Here is a 22,343-nt window from a genome sequence, read left to right on the forward strand (position 1 = left end):
AATGAGTTATACTCGTCGCTCGGACTACATTTAGATGGCTCTTTAACGGTCATTATGCGGATGGTGTTTTGGTTTTTATTGGCCCCAGCACTGCGTACTGCATACGACGGCGCCGACGGCGGCACATTAAGTTTTCAGCTATTAATACTTGGCCGAGTGGGCGTTTTAAATAGATCCAGAGATCTGAGTAGGTAGAGCCCAGGGCGGAACGGTTGCGGGTAGCTACCACAAATTGTTTGACATTTGGCACTGGCATTGGCTGTCAAGCCTTTCACTTTGCCTCCTGTTATTGTCACTTGCCAACAGCAGCAGCAGTTTCAGTTATTTTAGCCAAAGTTTTTCGTCACAGCAGCAGGACGAACTTTTGTTGTTAATTCGCTCAAGTTTCTGGCAAGTATTTACGTGCCCCAAGACCAGCCATTTGCAAGGGAATGAGACAGATAGACAGATAGAGAGAGAGAGAGGCAGGCAAGACGGTTATACAAGTACCCGGAAAGTTTAACATGTTAATGGCATAGTTTAGGCAAATGTTTTCACTGGCGCCCCTTCATCACAGTCAAGATCCGCATGCGTACATATTTCGTATATAGTTTGCTCTACATATATGTATGTGTGTGTGCAGATATCCCCATCTCCCACTCTCTCTCATCCCCTCACATGTTTGCGACAGAAATTAACTTTCACTCACCACATTTAGAGCTCGGCCACATAATGTGCCATTGCCATCGCCAACGGCTACGTTAAGTGACTTTCTTATGCTGGTTGTAAAATTCCTTGCTTTATATGCAGACCCTTCAAATGTGCGCCTGTCTGTGTGTGTGTGTTTGTGTAGCATACGTAAATGCCAAATATTTTCAGACTATGAAAGCCCGTAATTTAGTTGAGTACGCAGCCCGAGCAAACGACGAAGGCCGCGGTTGAATGGCCAAATGGTAAGTGGAAGGGCGTCTAGGCGTTCGGTGCGGCTGCGAGGATGGGGCGTGGCATGCCACAAAAGTTTTCCGGGCAAATGCATAGTTGCGTATTTTTCGATTTGCTTGAAATTTGACAATATGCGCGAAAACTTTTCGCCTGCCGCCCACTGTCATAAGCCGAAAGTTGTGAATTTTTGGCAGAATTGATGTGGCTCAGCCAACCCGAAAGTCTTTAAGGCTGGCCGAAAGTGATTGTTGTATGGCTGTTGGCATACATGTGATTAAACAACTTGAAGACGTCGGAGAGCTGCGTCAGGTGTAGCAGCCACTTGTAGCAGCAACTGCCACTTGCAGCAGCTGGAGCGAGTGTATATTTCTTGCCAACAAATTGCAAATGGCCAGCAGCAGGAGGAGGAGGAGAGCAGCACTCGGGCAGCAGTCGGAGTGCAGCTGAATCCAAATAAGCAGAGCAAGCGCCGCGGGGCAGAACTTGCTCACTGCACAGCGAGTCAGTCAATGAATGATGATGGTGTGGGCCACTTGAGCTGAACAAGTTTGAGCTGAAACTAAATAGACCGACGACTTGCCGGACTTTGTCGAGTCGGAGAGCGAGTTGTGGGGCGACAGATAAAGACGCTGCCCCATGATGGTGGTGGCAATGATGCTGGACTCGACAGCGCGGCGACACTGTTGCAGCCTGGCCATGAACAAATGAGCGCGGCAGAGCGGGCCAAATGTAATTTCTGACGGCCAACGAGAAACAGCTGAGTCTGCTTAACGCCAAGAGCAGCTGTCCAGGCGGTGAGTGGCGGAGAGTGGCAGGAGACGGCGGCGGGGGCGGGGGCGGGGGCGGTCAGCGTCAGCTTAAGCACAAAAGTAGTTTCATGGCAAATTTGTTGAGTTGAGTTTGGAAAAGTGGCGCGGCTTCCCTTGATTAAAAATTAAAGCAGCACTCACTCTACCCCTCTCTCTCTCTCTCTCACACTCTCACTCTGCCTCTCTGTCGCTCATATTTCTGTGAGCGATTTAGCATTGCGATGTGAAATGAATTTAAGCACAAAGTAGGCGTGGCAGGCAGCAAGTTACGTGCTTTGCATGCAGCTGAATGCGTAACGCAGTCCAATGTATGCATGTGTGTGTGCGTGTGCGCGTGTGTGTGTGTGTGCTAAATGCGTGTTGTTATAAATTCAAATCAAATTAGTGCCCGCTGCGTCGACTGTTGCCTGTTCCGTTCAACATCATCAAATCGATTTGGCCCAGACTGACCCCTCCCCCCCTCGCCCCCGCCACGCCTACTGCTAACTGACCTTTAGCTATAAATTGGCAGATTGCTAGTTTGGCCCTTTTTTGCCATTGCCGTTGCCATTCCTATTGCTGCTGCTGCTGCTGCCGTTGGGTTGCGTCGCTTTGGCCATTTCAGTTTAGAGCAGCGGCGCGTGGCCAGCTCTTTACAATGTTACAATGTTGGCTTTGCAGATTCAACATGACTTAGTGCCGACTTAAGCGCATTAGGCCTGGCCCAAAGCCCTGAAAGTCTTTTAATGTCTTATCTCTGTGCAAATAAATAAACGAACGCCAGCCGAAAGCCTCCCCCCAGTTCCTCATATAAATTTGCATACACGCCCCAATTAGCCGCGTCGCCCACTTGCAGTGCTTGCTGGATCTCTGTATTGGTTAAGCTAGCCGCAAAACACAAAGCTAATTCCAAATCTAATTTAACATAAACCTGGCCATCTTCTCTCGCTCTCTCTTTCTCGCTCTCGCTCTGTTGCTTCCGGTGCTGCTGGACTCTGAGTGGCTTCCGCTGCGCTTTTGTTTGAGGCTTAACAAGCAAAACTTTCCCGACTATGATTTGGATCTGAAGTGCACTCGTGTCCCGCGGCGCAATGCAATTACGGACTATATATATTCGCATTTCACAGTTATTATTTTCGCATGCGAATCAGAATGCTGAACAGAGAGTAGACGAACTTCAGCGTGGAGAAGAAGGTGCTCACGTGTATGGTGAGCATGCCGCCAGCCATGGGCGCGGTTCGCTTCAGTGAGCGCTCCACAAACAGCATCAGCTTCTTCTTGAAGCTGCGCGTCTGCGCCAGCCAGCGGCAGCTGAAGGCCGCATAGGGCAGCTTGCCGAACCAGAGCTCCACATCCGTGCCATAGTAGCAGGCGGGAAAGATTTGCAGGGGCAGTCCGACAGTGTAGACCGTGAAGTAGGCGATCGTCAAGGGCTCGTTACTGAGCACTAGAGCCACAATGCTCGTACACAAGTTCACTCCACTCACCGCGAACTGAATGAGCATCTGCAGCGACATGAACGACTCGAGGGTACGAAAGAGCCTGCAGATAAATGAGATGAATCAGATTCCACTATAAATCAACTCCATCAGCACTGTCACCCACTCCAGCAGAGTCTTGTGATCGGTTATACACGCCTCCAACTGCTGCTCAGCATCCAGAGTCGGGTCCTCGCCCACCTTCTCGAAGCGCATGTAGAGCATCTTGATGTGGGCGGCGGTGATGCAGAGCATCATTGCGGGAAAGCAATCGTTGGCATAGTTCTGCATTATCTGCACGCCGAGTCCGATGGACTGATACACGTGGGCCACATAAAAGCTGCGCGTCGACTTGGCCCAGTCGAAGGGGAACCAGCCTGGGTACATGAGGACACGCTCCTGCTGAACGACGAATCCTATTTCGGCCAGGAATCCAAGTGTCACATACAGGCTAAGGATGAGATAGAGAATGACTCTCAGCTGGGTCTTCAGCCACCTGTAAACGTCTCTCTCTTGCTCAGTTTTCACTCTCGCGTCCAGTTGCCTGAGCAGCTGCTCCATGCGCCCGATCTTCCTGAACCTGAGCATGCCAATGAACGTCTTGAACGAACACGACGCACACGTAGAGACCATGGCAAGATTCGATATGTTATCCGAGAGGCTGTCGTTTCTGAAGAGCAAGAAGCTCATGTGAGTTGGAAACCAGATGGTGATGAATACATTCAAGATCAGACTGTAGCCGATGTAGAGCCGATTCCAATTCATTTTCTCAAACGTAGCTCCGACAAACTTCCACACTGCCCAGTGGCTTCTGAAGAAGCTCATGCTGTCGATAGCCGCGTCTGACTTTTCGCTGTTCCGTTTCATTGCGTTTTGATTAAGCTGGACATGTTGGAGCTTCTTTTTATATAAACTCAATGAATATTTAAGCATATTTTGTATTGTAATTATATAATTACTTTTTCAATTAAGTAATAATTAAGTGATTAAATTGCTCTCTTAAATTGATTTGATTTGTGGGAAGGAGCCTTTTTTTTGCCCTTATAATTGCTTTGAATGGATATGTTGTCCATCAATTCTGATGCTCGTCGAAGGTTTTTATGAATGAATTTTATTTGAGAATATATAAAAATTAATTAAAAAATTATTTATAAAATTTTATATAAAATATTCATTTATATAGTTTACAGAATATATTGAATATTTAATCTATTTGATTTAAATTTATTATTCATTCAGGAATTAATGCATTTTATATAAAAATATGAAACAGCTGCAGCCATAAAGAGAAAAAATGCATATATATAAAAAATAATAATAATAATAATAATAATAATTACTACTATGATTATGATTACAATATTAAGATTTATATATTTTACAGAATATATTGAATATTTAATTTAAATTTAAATTTTTTATTCATTCATCAATTAATGTATTTTATATACAAATATGAAATAGCTGCAGCCATAAAGAGAAAAAATGCATATATCTAAAAAATAATAATAATAATAATTACTACTATTACTTATTACAAAATTTTAATAGATATATTTTACAGAATTTATTTTTATTTAATTATTTGAGAGTAATTGTTAGTCTTTATATAGACTTTCATTTCCTTTTTTTTCGTTGTTAATTAATAATTCAACAGGCAATTACGTTAATTGAATTGAATTGAATTGAAATTATGGTCGCTTTCTCTAAATTAATTTGACGTTAATTGCAGAGGTAAAAAAATATATATGTAATAATAATAATATGTATATTATGAATTTAATATTCATCAGGCAATATATAACAATTTGAGCTGTGAGTGCTTACTGCACAGAGCTGCAGAAATTGTAAATATATATGAATATATTTATATATTGACTGTTATTTTATATTCAAGCATTCTTTGCTATTTATTTTTATTGAAATCAAATTTCATTGAGTGCTATTGTAGCATATGAGAACAACTATAAATGCAATCGATATTGAATTTAATTGAACTTAAAAATATATTACCACTAAGCTGTTGTTTGGTTAAAATGAAGCCAGCAAATTTAAAGGTAAATAAATAGCCTAAGTGGAGTCTATTATTATATATGTTATTATTTTGAAGAGGTGAATCTGTACAGCAATATTCACAGAATACTCAATATATTTTTGGTATTATTATTTTAAATCTGTACAAAAATGTTTTACTAAATATGCAATATTTGTTTGGCGTTTTAGTGATTCGATAATATGATCGATATATATGTTTTTTTTTCTTCACGTTGTTGCATAGTTAGCCAAACAAGCTGGCTCTGCCAGTCATGTTCGCTTGTTTTAAGCTGCATTTTTGGTTTTAGTTAGATAATTGAATGGAACATAACAGCGAACCGCGAATTGTGAATGCATGAAATCCAAACTGTGTGCATATTTTAAGCCTATTACGAATGCTTTTGGTGGGCACTGTTATGGCAATCAGGAATTTTGGAATTCATGGAGTTTCCAATGGCAATTCAGCATTGTGTCAACGCTTTGTGCACAAAGTGCATTTGACAATTGATAGAAGTGACACGAGTGCTTGTTTAGATGTTGCTGCCGTTGTCGGCGGTTTTGTTGCATGTCGAACTGCGAGTCGGGGCGAGGTGCTCACAAAGTATGCTACACAATTTACATGCACTCATTGTCAATTTTCGCCATTTCCCATTTTCCGCTTTCCCTCCGCCTGCCGCGCAGCAGCCGGCAAAAGTTATGGCGCTTTTAATAATTTGACGGTTGAATTTGAAAACTAAAGTATGCACAGTTCCGGTTGGCCCTGGCACCGCGTTGATGGCATATGCAATTAGCATGTTTCAGGCAAACACGCGCGCACACACACACACACACACACACACGCACACACAGGCACATGCCATTGGAGTTGTGTCAACCAAAAGCATGTTGCAACATTTTGATGGCAAGCCCCATAAATTGTTGCACGCATTTCAACATGGCAATTCGCCAGCACCAAAAGAAACACAATATATATATAAATATACTCTATATGTATATGTGCATAGTATATCTATATATGTATGCAGTACATTTTGCACTGCCAAAACGTGTTCTTAATTAGTGCGACACGCCATTTCCTTTAAACTTGGCTTAAAGCCATTCGCAGTCGGCCAATGCCAAAGTTTGGCTGCCATTTCAATTTTTCGGCTATTTTCAGTCAGACGCTCGAGCTGAATTTCAGCTGAAATTTAGTTGTATACCAATATGCTGTGGATTTTCTTTGTCATGGGAATACACAATTATTGTCGAAGCGATATTTCCATTCGTATGCACTTATTGTTATTTTTGTTGTTGTTTTTGAACCATATCTAACATTCGTTCGGTGTGCACTCTCAGGCCCACTAAGAGCTAAAATCATAGAGCAGAAAATGCATTGCACATGAAACATTTATTCAGGAATTTAACAAAAATCTGCCTGAGCAAATGTGAAATATGTGACAATTTGAAGTAGTTGTTCTCGCTCTATTAAAGTTATGTGTGAGTGTATGTATATATAGATGAATATATAGCTCAAAGACTTTTTAATTGAGAATTTAAGAATGTGCAAATATATATATATATATTTGTATATCTGAAAGTATTTATATGAACTTCTCAAATAATAACTACAATTCTGCATATTTATTAAGCATTCGCTCTGCTTATTAACTTTACTTTCTATGCTAATACGAGAAATTTAAATGAGTAGCTTAAAGAGCTAGCCAGCTTAGTGCATATATATTCAACACTCTGCAGTTCTTAGCCTAACAAATAATGCAAATACACAGTTTTATAGCTTAGGCAAAACCGGTTGGGGTAACTGCAGGATGCAGCAACAGCCGCAGTAGTAGCAACAACAACAACTGGAAACAGCTGCTGTCATAGTAGGCAATGTGGGCAGCGTTTGCTGTCAGCAAATGAGCTCGACAACAATGTAATTATCATAATTAAAAGGCTGCCCCTGTCCTTAGCTGGCCTTGTCTAACCAGCGCCAAAAAACGGTCACAGCGCCCACAAATTTGCTATTAAAAGCGGCCCCATCACACGCAACAACAACAACAACAGGGCTAGGGAGGGAGGTGGCTGGGGTAGCCGGCGACTGTTGTTGTTGTTGGCTGCATAATTGAGGCAGTTCCCTAATTGTGGAACGCTGCTCATTAATTGCGCCTGTAACGAAGCTCGTTTAGTAGTTTGCTTGCCCTGGTCACACACCGCCCGCCAACCCACTGGGGCGCCCCGCTCCCCTCGCCCCTCAGTTGAGTGTTCCAGTTCCATCATCATCTTGTTGAGGTAGCTACGCTGATTAAATCATGTTGCAATTATTCTACATACAATGCGCCAGCCAGCCAGCCAGTCATTGTTGTTGCGGCAACTGCAGCGCTTGCATCAACTTCTTATCAGCTCTTATCAGTGGACGCTGTATTCACCACGCCGGACAGCTGAGCCCCTCTCCCATCGGCCGAGCTGCGCATGCCCTGGAATCGAAGCATTTGAAATCAAAACATAGCATTTGCCTAACTCGAATTATTTGAATTGCAATTCTGGTCTTTATTTGATATATATTTTTATTTTATTTTATTTTTTATTGTTTAAGTGCATTGAATGATGATCAGATAAATTGAGTGTTTGTAAGAGTGAGAAGGTATATGAATTGAATACGTTTAAGTTGAATAAAGCCAAAAATATAAAATAAGTAAAATTTAAAATTAAGTAAATTAGTAAATTAAAAAAAAAAATATATATAAAATTTATTTTTTTAATTTTTTAAAATTTTAATTATCTGTTTAATTATTTTTTAATTTTATATTTTTATCAATTTCAACTTTAAATAGGTATATTTAAGACAATGAGGATTAAAAGTAAAGTTTGTAATCATATTAAGTATTATTTGAATATGATGAATGCTTGATGAATGCATAATTCTATTTCTTTCACTTTGAATAGATTTATTGGCATGAAAAGAGTCAACAAATATATTAGAAAGCGGCTCATTGGATTCCTATTGCTATTTATTTTATCTATTTAAACTTAGGCTAATAGAAATAAATATAAATAATTTGCATATAATACAAATACCAGAAGTCGGCTTAACTAATTCCCACACAAAAACTTATCCCAAGCCCAAGCTTTAAGCCGACTCGACGTAGATGCACGCAACAGTTTACTTTGAAGCGAGCAACTTCTTATCAGTGGCCAATAACATCGCGGCTTCCAGTGTAATCAAAAACATCGCCTGGCCACTCGCTCGCGTGATTCTACGAACTTACTAACCTGCCTCAATAACAATCCGTGCAAGCGCTTTCACTTTTCGGCTTTTCGCCTACCCTATTGCTCCACAGACCCACATGGCACATGGCACAAAGCGGAGCCGAGCCAACGGTTCAGTCGCTCGGGCCGTTTCGGGTTTGGCGTGGTGAATTTCCGGACACGATTGCTCGAGTAGGCGAATCTCGGACTTGGACTCCGGCCAACGATGTGCAGTACGCTTTGAAACGCGGCGGGTCGTAGTTGTGTGGCAGCTGGAGCATCCAGCGTTCAACTCACAAACAGCCAGAGGCTCAGAGCCTCACGGACTACTTCAAAGGCGCGAGACAAAAACAGATTTAAAAACAGATTTTCGAAACAAAGTGAAAGTGAAAAGGTTAAAAATAAAAATTAAATTAAATAAATAAATATATTAAATATATATATTATTATAAATATTTAAAGATTCTTTTTGAAGATAAAAACAAGAAAATTATAATTGAAATGGCGCTGACTATGCCTCAAGAAATCTATTAAAATAAAGTTCAGTTTCAAAATCTGTGTAAAAAAAATAAATAAATAAAAAAAATATATTTTAATAAATAAAAATAAGCAAATAAATAATAAATTTATTTAAATAAAATTATTAAAGGGTAAGTGAAAAAGAATTGGGTAAACATTGACAAGCTGCAGACGCTGATATGATTTAAGCCGATCCGCCTCAATGGCGCCTTGTTCACATAAGCCATAAAGGACCCATAGAGGACAGGACGCAGGCGAAGGCTTTTTGACCTTGTTAAGCTGCTTGCAATTGATTGATTAATTTGCATAAACAAACAATGGCCGCAAATGGAATTTGTGAATATGCGAGCTGACAGTTCATCAATGGCATGCAGGGCCATTGAATTGAATTGAAACGAATTAGGAAGATAGCCAACATTGTGCACCTGATTAGAAAACAATGCAGTTGTTGTGGCACTTGAAGTTGACTCCGGTTCATTGTTATTGGTAGCAACAATGGCTGCTGCATGCCGCCATTTTGTTGCATATTTCTGTGGAAAATCCCCCGCGGAGCATGCATGGTGCAAACAGGTCTCCATTCAATTCAATTACACTGAGAGCTTCGCTTCAGGCAAATATAATAGAAGCGGGTCAATGTGAGCGAACAGCTGCACGCAGCATGAATTCAACACATTTCAATTAATCACACCAGCGGAACAAAAACTGGGTAAACTTCCACATTAAATGCGGAGTTTTTTCTCTTACATTTCTTATAGTTAAAGTTGGCGGAATAATATTGTTTTAATTAAAAGTTTTCGTAAAATGATAAAGCTCGGGGGCTCGCAATTGTGTACGGAGAGAAAGGCAAGAGTGTCAGTGCTGTTTGAAAGGCGTGCTCGAATATATCTCATATATACGTATATGCATTATCATTATTTTTAATACAAAATGCAAATTGCAAAGAGTTGAGATATTTTTACATTTTCGTTATTCCATTTGATACATAATTAAATACTCGTCTTTAGTTGACTTTATGCTTTTGATTCCTCCATTTTAAATTAATTTTAATTGAATTCAACTTTTTTGGTTTGGTTTTAATTAAGCGTGATCTATGGCACTGCAAAACTTTTCATAATAGCTCGAAGCTTTGAGGCCAAGCTGGAAAGTTGCAAACAATGAACGAAACTTTAAAATCTTCTTGTGAGAAAGAATTGTTGTACTTTGTGAATATAAGAAAATATTTATATAATATACAATTTAATATTATTGTATGAAGTGCAACTTGGGTTTGATAATACAACTAAATTTAATTTAGAGTAAAAAATTTATTAAAAATTTTATTAAAAATAAAAGAATAGAAAGAAGAAAAAAATAATCAAATTAAATTTAATTAATAATAAAAATATTCATAAATCTCTTATAAAAATATTAGGTGAATAAACAAATTTATTAATTAGTAATAAATTATATAAATTAATAAATAAAAACGAAATAATAATTAATATATTATAATATTATTATATATAATAAAAAATTAATTAAAAAATAAATTAATGAATATATAAGTAATTTAAATTAATAAAAAGATAAATATATATATATATAGATAAATAAAAAATAGTTAATAAATAAAAAATTAATTAAAAAATAAATTAATGAAAATTTAAATAATTTAAATTAAAAAAAGATAAATATATATATATAGATAAATAAAAAAATAATAAAAATAAATAACAAATCAAATAAATAAATAAACTTAATTAAATAATTAAAAATAAAAATAATAATATATAAATAAATTCATATAATGGAAAAAACTTATAAATAAATCATGGCAAATAATTTATTTTTTAGTTTGAAAGTAAAAATTTAAGACGCTTTGCTTTTGATTGTGTTATATTGTAGTAGAGTATGGATGTCCACTCTCTAGCAAAGAGAATTCTATGCCAATGCATAGCAATCAGATGTTCGAGCTCTGCAAAATATTCAATAAAAAGAGCTAAAGCTTTAATTCATTGAATGGATGGCTACCGAATGATTAAAGTTGTTAATTAAATGGACTCTTAATCAAATAATTGCATAAAGTGTGAAGCAACGCAGCTGTATTTTTTCTCTCAGACGCAGAAGAAACAAAAAACAAGCACTTTGTTTGCGCATTTAATTAAATGAAATGCAACTGTTTATATATATACATATATCGTATATACCTCTGTATGTATTATGGTGGATAAGTATATATATATAAAATCTCTGCTTTGCTGACATCTGTGCACTGTAAGCCAAAGAGTTTTTCATTACGCAGCGTGAAAACACGGATTTGATACAATTGCGTAGCCAATTGACAGTTGCACTCGCTGCCACGCCCTCAAATGAGTAAAGGCGAAGTGGCAAGTGGCAAGTGGCAAGTGGGAAATGGAAAATGGGTAGGTGAACAACTAAAAAATCGGGTAGCCGGGCAACCGGGCCGAGCACAAAGCGAATTGAAAACGCAGAGAGTTAATTTTCAAGCAGGAGTCGCAGCAGAGACTGACTGCGGCTCAATTAATTAAACTGGCCCGCACACAGCAGGCGGAGCGGAGGAGCCGGAGTCGAAAAGTGAACATGAGTAAAGCGAACATTAAAGTCAAAGCGAGCAGATGGCAAAAATTGCTCATACGACTCGTAGGCCGAGCTGAGCCGTGTCTGGGCCTGGCCCTAGGCCTGTGCCTGTGCCTGGGCGTGGCTGCTGGGCGTCTGACGAAGTGTGAAATTGTATTTGGCCAAAGTTGAGTGCGTTGCCAAGTTTTGCTTACACAAGTTGTGGCTCAACATTCCATGCCGTTCCGTTCCGTTCCGTTCCGTTCCGCTCCGTTCCATGCCATTCCGTTGTTAGGTAAATTAATTAAACTCTTTTTGTTTGCTCGAAATTACAATTAACGCCTAATTAATTTCGCAAATTTCTTTCATCAGTTGTCGCAGCAGCCGCAGTCGCCGCAGTCAGAGCCACTCAAGCCACGTCCTGAGCTGCAGAAGAGAAATGAGCGCAGGCTGCCAGGAAATGGTCATATTTAATGCCATTAAGAAGATTTGTCTAACTTGTGTTTAATGAATGAATGAATGTGTGCGTGTGTGTGTGTGTGCGTCTGCCTCTGTGTGTGTGTGCGCTCGTGCAGAAGAGCGCGAACATTCGCCAGGCACACAGAATAAATAATTATATGCTTCATTCGGTTTAATTGTTTCCGACGCTGATTCTGATTATGGTTTTAATTGCGAGCGTTTTGTTGCACGCACAATGCGAACTATGTGGCACCTAGCACACACAGACACACACACACAGAGACATAGGCTAGGGCTTCGACTGCTGCATGAATGCAAATTAAGTCTACTTTCTGGCTGACCCATTCACACTCGCTCGAGTCGAGCCCCAGCTGAGCGCGAGCACAACAAACAGTTCTTCTTCTTCTTCTTCTTCTTCTTCTTCTTTCATAAAGTTGAGCAGCCAGCAAATGCTCGAACATGGCCAGCCACTTGGCAATTGTTTTTGCCCAGTTGCCAAGAAATTGTTTAAAGTTTGCGCAGGGCTTAAGCCATGCTTTAATGCGCTCCAAAAGTTTTCACTCTGCTGCTGTTTTGTTCGGATTAGATGTTTATCTGCCGTGGCCCATGCCTGGGCAAAGATTTTCGACCAGGCCAGTTGTGTCTGTGTGCGATTGCTCAATGCTTGTTTGGCCGGCGTGGGTGTCCGGCTGAGAATTTGCATAATTATTTCATAACTAGTTAATCGGCAGCCGTATTATGTATACGCCGTGTGGGGCGCTCAACTTAATTATTATTTTATGTAAGCGCTTTATGCGTCAAATTGTTTGCATAAGCAAATGTAATTAAAAACCCAGGTAAATCACATCAACAAAAACAAAAACACAGCTACAACAACAACAACAACAAAACATAAATTGAAATGGGCAACTATTTAATTCAATTCAAACTTGCCGCAAAACATTTTGCAATTAACGTAATGCCCACTAATTAAGGAGACGCAGCGGCGTCTGCTTCGCATTTGCAGTTTGTGGAAAAATAATTTAAGCGAAATTCAGGTAACAAAATGCACGTGTGGGCGCTGTTTTTTTATCAGCCATTCTTTTTTTTAATGAAGCCTAAATTTCGAGTTGCAAAAGGTTGGCCAATTAATTAGGAACTGTTTATGGCTCATTTGGGCCATAAGAGCATTACCGCTATTGGCCTCGTTCTGAAGAGACCCCTCAGCCAATCAATCTAATTGACGGCGTACTTCTATCGTGCAGTCCTTCAGTTAGAAGCCTCGAGCGCCCAATTAAAAATCGAAATTTCATTTAAACTGCGCCCCATCGCCTGGCTGGAGGTCAGTTGGTGCCACGCCCACTCGATAAACGATTTAGTTATTTTGTCGTTCAGGCAGTTAACGCCCCTCTCAAGCACACAGGACACGCCATGCCAACATAAGGTGGGTGTGTTTGCCTCTCTCTCTCTCTCTCTCTCTCTCTCTGTGCAATTGGCTGCTCTTTGGTTTCACAGTAAATTAGTTATGACGGCTGCGTGTTAATCATTAATTAACTTGGTTGATTGCGGCTTGATGAAACATATCTATTATTAAGCAGGCCTAAATGGCCACTCGATTGGCCGACAACAGCAACAGGAGGCGGCCAATTGCTTTACGGCTCAAATGAGGACTCTGCGCTCAATTATACGCCTCATTTAAAGACATACCAGATCATCGATCAGTGTCGATTGATGTGTTGCATGGGAAGCAGGGCAGATATTTAATTAGCTCTTAATATAGGGATTTAAAGTCTAGCATCAATTTTTGGTAATACTATGTTGTAACCTTCATCCAAATTATTTTTCAAAATATTGGTTGGGATAAGCCCAAGCTTATTTTAATTTTAGGAAAAATAAAAATGAAAAGAAATATTTAATATATATTTTATATTAACTTGAACTTAGGCAATTCAAATAAATTACTTCTTTTTTTTTTCAATGAAATCAAGTTTAGAATACTTTTAATTAAATAGACATTTCGAAAATACAAATAATTTAATTTAATTGAGGCGATTTCTCATTCTGTCGCATTTACGTTAATTTCCGTGAGTATTTCCATCTGCACATAAAAGAAAATGTCCAAGGAAAGTTTGGTCTATGATAACAGCAAACGCTTTTTACCTTTGCGGCAAGCCAAGGCCAAACAAAAGGCACAATGAGCGGCAGACGACTGCCAGATACACTGCTTAAAAAATAAAATAAAAATAAAATAAAATAAATAAATAAAAATAAACAAATAAATGAGTAAATAAATAAATAAATTAATTAAAAATTTAAGTAATAAAAAATTCCAATTATTCAATATAATTAATTCAATATTTTAGAGAAATTGTGTTGTGATTTATTCCCAGCAAAAACAAAGTTTTTTTGCTATTTATTTTATGCCTAAAAGAAATACTAGGAGTACAAAAATGCTAGAAAGGGCAATTAAAATTATTAAATTATTAAATCATAATCATCTCTAATAATAAATATGTTAGATATTTCACAAATACACAAAACCAATATACTCTCAACAAGCCATCAGCGCTACGCTAGAATGTCGCACAGAGATTCAGAGAATTGTGTTTGCCTGGCCACAGGAAAACTGTCAGCGGCTTGATTGGGAGCTGGGCCCCCGTCCTGACAACGGCAACCCTTTGAAGTTGCTCGATAGATGGATGCCTTTATTGCTGTGCCTTGTCTGAGCTTTGTGAGTGATTCTCGTCTTCCTGCTGGCCCGTTGCCGTGCATTGTTCGAGGCAGGTATCTAAGGCCGTTCTCAAGTTTTGTTTATGGCACAAAAGTTTTGTGGCTCTGCTTTGATTGAGCTTCATGTGAAAAGCAACAGTTCATGTGGCATTATGAAAACAAATGGCCAACTGGCTCAATCCAGGCGACCCATCTACTACTCTCCAAGGACTGCAACTAGTCGGTCCAACTGTCGTTAGTAAGTTGTGGCCAACGCTGCTGCTGTCGTTGCAGGAGTGAGTTATGGCGACAGTTGTCAGAGCGCAGCGAAAGCTCACGCGCAACTACTTTCGAGTGGCACCAACTGCAACGAAACTTGGCTGGCAAGCGTATAATTTATCAGCCTTGGCCGTCAAGTGTCAAGGTTGGGGCACAGACAGCAACATCTTCAACTTTTACAACTAAATATATAGAGAGAGAGAGAGAGGGAGAGTGAGACAGATGTGTATATGTTATATATATATAGCGGATTGTATTGTGTGTGCGGACACAAAAGGCCCACAGTAAACGTGACGCGAACCGTTTTACCGTTGCTTGACTGACTGACAACTCGTGCGTGTGTTGCCATTGCGGTGTGGCATGTCACTGTGGCGACAATGGGGCCCACAGGCCAAACAATGTTGTCGCGGCCCTGTCACCCCCTTCACGCCGTCGATAGCTCAGTCATTTCTGCTTCTTCTTTTTCTGACGACGACGACGGCCTTTGTACGGCCTCCGCTGGCTGCCTCAGTGTTTTTATATTATTTAACGTTTGCCTTTCAGAATAATGCGTCTGTCGTTGTCCTCAGCCGCGCACTCAACACAGAGCGGGGGGCCTGTTTATTTTATGTGCTTATTGTCGGTAGAATTTGGCCCGAGCTAATGTTAGCTGCAGCTTGTGTTAATTTACGACACGACCAGCCATAAAAGTAAAACCTAATGGCCAGGCCGAGTCGGCAAACGGGAGTTTTGGCAACTCTTATGCACTCACAGCACAAGTGGGCCGTCATAAAATCATGCACACACATACATACGATATAGGTAGATGCTATAGAGGTACATATATGTATAAACGATTCCCATTCCGCCATTGACACACTCACAAACAGCCTTTGCCAATGCGTTTATGAATATTCAATTTGTATTTTCCACGTGCTAACACACACACACACACACAGCCACGTGACAAGGCATGTTTCATGTTCAAGGTCTTAGATGAACTGCCTTGGAGCATTGATTGACATGGACAGGAAATTAAAATCAGCCATTTTGCATGCGCATAGGAATTGTGCTGCATGCGTTGAGGCGCGGCTGCAGTTCAAGCCAGCTTTGTTCGCAGAGCCCTTGCGATACATTAAACATGCTGTGCGACTAATCAAAACCCAGAGCCATTAAGCAATTGTATTTGATTATTAATACATGAAAGAATAACTCACACACACACACACAAAAGACGCTGTCAAAAAAACCCAAAAAAAAAAATGTAAAAAAAGAAACCTTGTCATAAATCACGCCAGCTCAGGCTAGTTGGTCGTGCTGCTATAAATTTATATATATAAATATATATAGTACATATATTGAAGCGGAAGTGTTATTGATGAGCGTTTAACTTTTGTTATTTCCGCTGTCGTGTGTTTTAAAATTTCATGTTGCAGACAAGTCCACAAAAAAAAAGAAAGAGCTAGAGGAGAGAGAAAAAAATGCTGGCGTCATCTATTCACAAACACACAGAATGTTTATATACATATCTGTATGTATGTGTGTATGTATGTATGTAGCTATGTTTCTGTGCTTATATATCTTGTAGTCCTTTGCATTGTTTGCCGATAATTTACTTAATAGTTGGAGTTTGACTTTGGTTTTGCTTACGCGCACCATTTGGCTTTATTTTCCAAACATAAACACACACACACACACACGCCCGCACACACACACACACACGCACACACATACTCAGATCGCCGCCATTTTGCATGTACGCACTGGACTCGAATCAAATTTGCGAGCCCTTCGTTTTGGTGGGTCCTGATTTTGAAGGATTTGGTCTTATGGCCGTCTTTGACTGACTGACTGACTGACTGGCTGGCTGGCTGGCCGAGGAATACGCGTATCTGGTTGGTCAATAAAGTGCGACGTCATGTTTTATATTAGCCCCGTTATTTGGGCAAGTCTGCCGTCCCTGCTCGCCCCTCGCTCGCTGCCCCTCGCTGCCTGCCTGCCATAAATTAAGCCGAAAAATTCCATTTGACTGGCTTTGAGCATTTTATTCGTTGCCATTTTGTAAACTTCTGGCGCTTTCAATTTATGGCCACACGCTTTGTCCATTACGCGCCTTTGTTTTTAGCATCTTTGCAGCGTTTGACAAAACTAAGCCGAACTGAAGCTCTCCCGCGCGCTCACATGGCGTATGAGTTATGCGACATTACTGAGAGTCGAGCAATTGCCAGCCACTGGCGAGACACAGTCTCTCTCTCTCGCTCTCTTTCTCTCTTGGCAATTTCTATTCCGAGTATTAAGCTAATTGAAATCTCTCAAAATATTAAAAAGAATAGCAAAATATTTTGATTAAATATTCCGTTTTTTTTCTATCGAGCTGCCTCGATCGATGGCTGCTTTTGATTGTCATTCCATTTTCTCTCATTTATGGCCAACAATCTGCTGTAAATGAAATGCCGCACAGCACTCGTCCGCTTAGCCATAATGAGGCATTAGGATGTGTTGCATGTGACGGCAACCGCAAAACGCTTTGACAGCGCCGCAAAATTGAAACGTGAATTTGGCGAGCATTTTATGCGAAAATTATGCGCATAATAAATAACGAACGCTTGTGGTTTTGACTTTCCGGTTCTCTCAAACTCACTCACTCCGGCCGGGCCTTGCCTGCCTGCCTGCCTGTTTGTTTTCACATTGCCAAATCAAAATCAAAATTAATTTTAATTGCAGTGATGTGTAATTTAAAGAGAAATAAATCAACTTTGGCTGGCTGTGGCACGTTCAAGGAATACCCTGTAGACAGGTGGATTTTAATGGCAACTAAAATTAGTAACGTGAAACATATATTAAGAAAAAAATATAAATACTTGTGTATTCATTTACTATAAATAAGTATGTATTTATTTATTTATTGCATTTTCTGCTATGTACATATGTTCTATATTTTCTTTAGTTACCTTTAGCTTTTGTATGTGTTTCTAGTTAAGTATTTTACTTTCCGTATTTCTTCTTTTTATGTCTTATAATAAATTACACTTATAATTTTGTTTGCTTTTGCTTCTTTTACTCATATATTTTCTTGGGCTGCCTTTTATCTCTTTCAAATCAAACATTTTCTTCTGCTTAAGTTCGACTCTGTCGTGCAAGAGCTCCAGTGATCGAGAGATCTTATTAAAACACACACACACACACAATATAAGCTTTAGCCTGATCTCAATTTAAATTCCTATATATAGGCTGTGCAGCACAGAGATCCTTCGGTTGGTTCATACGAGACTTCATACACAGTGAGAGAGTGAAAGAGAGAGAGAGTAAGAGAGGGAGAGTAAGATAGAGACAGTGAGAGAGAAAGAGAGTAAGAGAGAGAGAGAGAGAGAGAAAGAGAAAATGAAAGAGAGAGAGAGTAAGAGAGAGAGTGAGAGAGAGAGAGTGAGCTATTGAGCACAAGCTTTGAGTTGAGTCTCTTATACCAAACATGACTGTCTAAATACTTATGGCAGTCAATTTTAGTCGAACATATAGAGAACAGATTTTCACTAATGTATGTGCCTCACATTTGGAGCCGTTGTCTCTGCCCTTAAGAGAAGTATTTTTCATTACTTGGAATTCAACACAAAGAGGATAACACTCAGGTAGCGCCGACAACCTGTGAGTTATTTAAATACAATTCTCTCTCTCTCTATCTCTCTCTCCCCCCCTCTCTCTCTCTCTCCCTTTCTTTCTGTGTGTCTGTGGATTATTTTTACTCAGCACAAGAGCCGAAGCTGCTTGAATAAAAACCGATGCTTTGTTGATGAAGCACTCAAGTCTCGAAGGATGTTTGAATAAAATATATAATGTGTTTACAATTTTCAGTTTATAAATAAACGACATTAGGGAAAAACAAATGATTCTTATTAAAATAGCTTCAATTTGAAATTCAACAAATTAAGAAAGATAACAAAAATATATTCATGATTAAAGAGCATTAAAGTGTTCCAGGTTAAAAAAATATAAAAATAATAAAAAAAATTGAGCATATGAAGCAATTATGATTTATATAAACAAAGATCTGCTCTAGCTGCGGCGACATCGCATTATAAAATATTATTCAATTTTTATAGAGTATTATTTAATACGAGAATAAAAATAAACTCTTCACAATATTCAATCGCATTTGCTCTCGATAAAATAATATACTCCAAGTCCTGTACATTTTATTTGCAAATTTAATAAAAATATATTCAATTTCCAGTTAGACAAGTCATAAATTTGTCAAATATTCATAAAGTAATTTTTTTTTTTTTTTTTTTTGTGGCACATTTTACCTTTGCGGTGCGCTGTCAAATTCATGAATTTAGTTTATCATTTGATGACGTTTCAAATCGCATTTTTTTCTATATTAATAATCAATTCTTTCATATGGATGAAAAATTGCACAAATAATGAAAGAAAAATATATAAAATTTAGAGTTATTTTTGTGCATGCAACTTGCCGGAAGCCAATTGAAAACTCCTTTGGCTGGCTGGCATCAATCAATAGCTGTCGAGCTCTGTGCATGTTCATTTCTCCACTCTCAATGCAGGAGGCGACATCACATTAGCAATCAAAGTGCTGCCAATAGCAGGCGGAGTTCGCTTTGCACATGAAATCGATATGCAAACGAGTGGAGAATGACTCATTACGAATGTTTCCCGTGGGGACTGTGGAGTCTCAGAGACTCTAGACATGCTGCTGGACAGGACTCGGCCTGTTTTTCTGCACAACAAGCAACAGCTGCTGAGTTTCAGCGCTGTCCTTCAGGACTCGAGCTCGTGGCTCAACTAATTGAATTCATAAATGTCACATTGACAATCGATGCACATCGGCACGTGGCATTTAGCGGGCCAAGTGGCTGAAGGATTGCCGGTTGCCCCGGGCAACGTCCACAAAATCTGCCAATAGCTTTATTTGTGCGAACACCTAAAGTGGGCCGCGAGTGGTGGGGGCCGTTGTTTGTATTGCCGTGGGGCTGGCTGGCTGGCTGGCTGTACCGGGTAATGCCAGTACTAAATATCACTCGAAATAAACAGCTTACCTCTGGCTTAGGCTTACGTTCTGATTTAAGCAACTGCTCTATTTTATTGCCGTTGCGCGTTTAACATGTGGCACGTACCGCTCTCGGCTCTCGGCACTGCCTCCAGTTTGGCAGTCGTAGCTGTCGTTCTGTTTGCGTTTGTGTGTTGCGTTTGGGCGCCTTCAGAATTTATGCGTTCACGTATAAATAGAATTGATTTTGTTTAAGCATCGCATATTTTACCTGCAGCCAGTGATTTAATGCCTGGCGACATAATCTGCCATTTGGCGCTCGGTTTCGTTGGCATCACGTACGACTGTACACATCAGCAGGAGTAGAAGCAGCAGGAGTAGGAACTGTTGGCACTGCCATCGCCGTCTCCTCATCAGCATCATGTTGTTCTTATCGTGTGTGTGTGTGTGTGTGTGTGTGTGTGTGTGTGTGTGTGTGTGTGTGTGCGCTCGTGAGCTCTGTGCAAATCCAAATCCATTTTCACCAAATTCCATTATGCGTGCGTCGTAACTGGAGCACAAAAGTATGCAATATGTCCCCGCATTTCGTGCACAAAAAGAGAGAAAATATAAGAAAAGCAATTATGTAGAAATAATATCTTCAGTCTCGACACGCTCCCTGAGTGAATTGTGAGCGCGCGCTGAGTCGATTGTTTTTACTTCCAAGAAACGAACCACCTTCAAATAGGCTCAACACCAGCGCTATTTATAGGCACCCAAGTACTTACATCTTGTGCCGGCTTCGTCTATAGAGCGATCTGATGATTGACGCGTTTGCCAAATACTTTGGATTGCGGCAGGCTGAGAGAATTTGCCGAATAATGTATTTGCGAATATTAAATATGCATGCCGCGTTGCCGCCCACCGCCCAATCAAATGCCGAGCTCAAGGCATACAAACGAAGGCTAATGAGCGAAACAGCGCCGAGTTTCATGAAAGCGATGCAAATATTAAAGGGAATTCATATCTCAGGGCTCTCGTAAGTAATTATGACTATGACTCAACGTCTATCGCAGCGCTTAGCGGTTGTTATTCATTTGAATAATATCAAACTCATTGCGCACAGAAATTGATATGACAGTGTGAAAAGAATGTGCAACAGAAATGGGATTTATAGAGAGAATAAAGTTTTTCTTTTGAGGTTTTTCTTTTGGTACGAATGGAGTATCAGATGATTTAGCAGCTGTGCCTCGCCTGCTGTGGCCAAAGACTCCAAAAAGCATATTTCGACTTTGCTGTGTCTCTTCTCTCAATATTCATTGCCGTCCCAGCCCAGGTATTTCCCAGCTCACACCCATATGTCTGGCTGTTGGCTTAAGATTTAAACGATGTCATTGAAACTTTTCAGCTGGGCGATAAACTGTCTGCAGCCAGGTTACAAATAGATTTCACGCTCACAAATTGCCAAAATTTGCAAGAAATTATTTTGTTTTTGAATTTATAAATTGCGTACATATTTTGTAAATTTTATTTCAAATTTTCTCTAATACTAAATAAAGATAAATTGAATATTTTAATAGCTCAATAAAATCAATAATAGAAATATTTTATGAGTTTCACGCTGGCTGTATCATTTTATATTTTGCTGACATTTTTAATGCAAAATTTGATAAATAATTGGCAAGATTAACATAAAATTTCATCACAACAATATGTTTAATCATAGAATTATTTGCTGAGTTTTAATAGTATCACTCTTAGTGGGGGGTCAGTGGGCCTCCGCACTCATGCCATCAATTTACTTAGTATTTAAATTTTCCTCTCAATTGTTTGCGCATATTTTCTAGGCGTCATGGAATTTATAATTGAATGACAAGATTTATACAATATTTGCAGGGCTTAATAAAAAGAATAATTTGAATATTTGCTGAACCATAGTCTTCTTAAATAGTATGACTCCTGCTGGTTCACTCTACATATATTTTGATGACAAGAATGTATTTGACAGAAGAGATAGAGAGGGGGGGAGGGAGAGAGAGGGAGCGCGAGCACTTGAAATTTATCTACATTTTTACTTCACTCACACGTGCTGTGCAGAGCCCTCTTTGTTTTCCTTTCTTTTCTTCAAAATAAATCTTCAAAGTGTGAAAAAAAGGAACCTTTTTTCGTAAGAAAGCGCAACTTGAATCGCTCTCGTTTGGCATATAAAACACGAGCATGGCCCTAGCGGCTCATAATCTGTGCAATTTGCGTGCGTTTTATGCGATTTTTGTTACAATCATTAGTGGCTATAAAGCACACCCACAACCCCCACACACACGTGTGTGTGTGCAGATGAGCATGTGTGTGTGCAACATTTATATGCAAATTGTGAGCAGCCCTTGAGGCAGCAGCAGCTATAGAGTCAAAGTTAGTGTCATGTGGCACATTCTCAAG

The 22,343-nt window shown here is 39.5% G+C and overlaps 2 protein-coding genes across 2 annotated transcripts in view; both read right to left on the bottom strand.

Moving 5' to 3' along the window:
* LOC108655111 (odorant receptor 59b) overlaps positions 1-22,343 on the bottom strand; it is an 82,749-nt gene that overhangs the window by 36,341 nt on the left and 24,065 nt on the right. The window lies entirely within an intron of this gene.
* Or59a (Odorant receptor 59a) lies at positions 2,386-4,085 on the bottom strand. The gene is made up of 2 exons (XM_018103474.3): positions 3,315-4,085; positions 2,386-3,251 (listed from the first exon to the last, which is right to left on the bottom strand). Exons 1-2 carry the CDS (start codon positions 4,052-4,054, stop codon positions 2,840-2,842), a joined length of 1,152 nt encoding a protein of 383 aa, XP_017958963.1. The 5' UTR covers positions 4,055-4,085; the 3' UTR covers positions 2,386-2,839.

The sequence above is a fragment of the Drosophila navojoa genome, chromosome 5 (genome assembly GCF_054131105.1).
Source record: "Drosophila navojoa isolate 15081-1374.11 chromosome 5, UAZ_NAV_1.0, whole genome shotgun sequence".
Taxonomy (NCBI): domain Eukaryota; kingdom Metazoa; phylum Arthropoda; class Insecta; order Diptera; family Drosophilidae; genus Drosophila; species Drosophila navojoa.

Bases quoted from the DNA above. Each gene is read 5' to 3' on its own strand.
- Or59a (XM_018103474.3), bottom strand. From the start codon at position 4,054: ATGAAACGGAACAGCGAAAAGTCAGACGCGGCTATCGACAGCATGAGC. The intron at 3,252-3,314 runs GTGGGTGACAGT...ATTTATCTGCAG, and splicing joins GATCACAAGACTCTGCTGGA to GCTCTTTCGTACCCTCGAGT.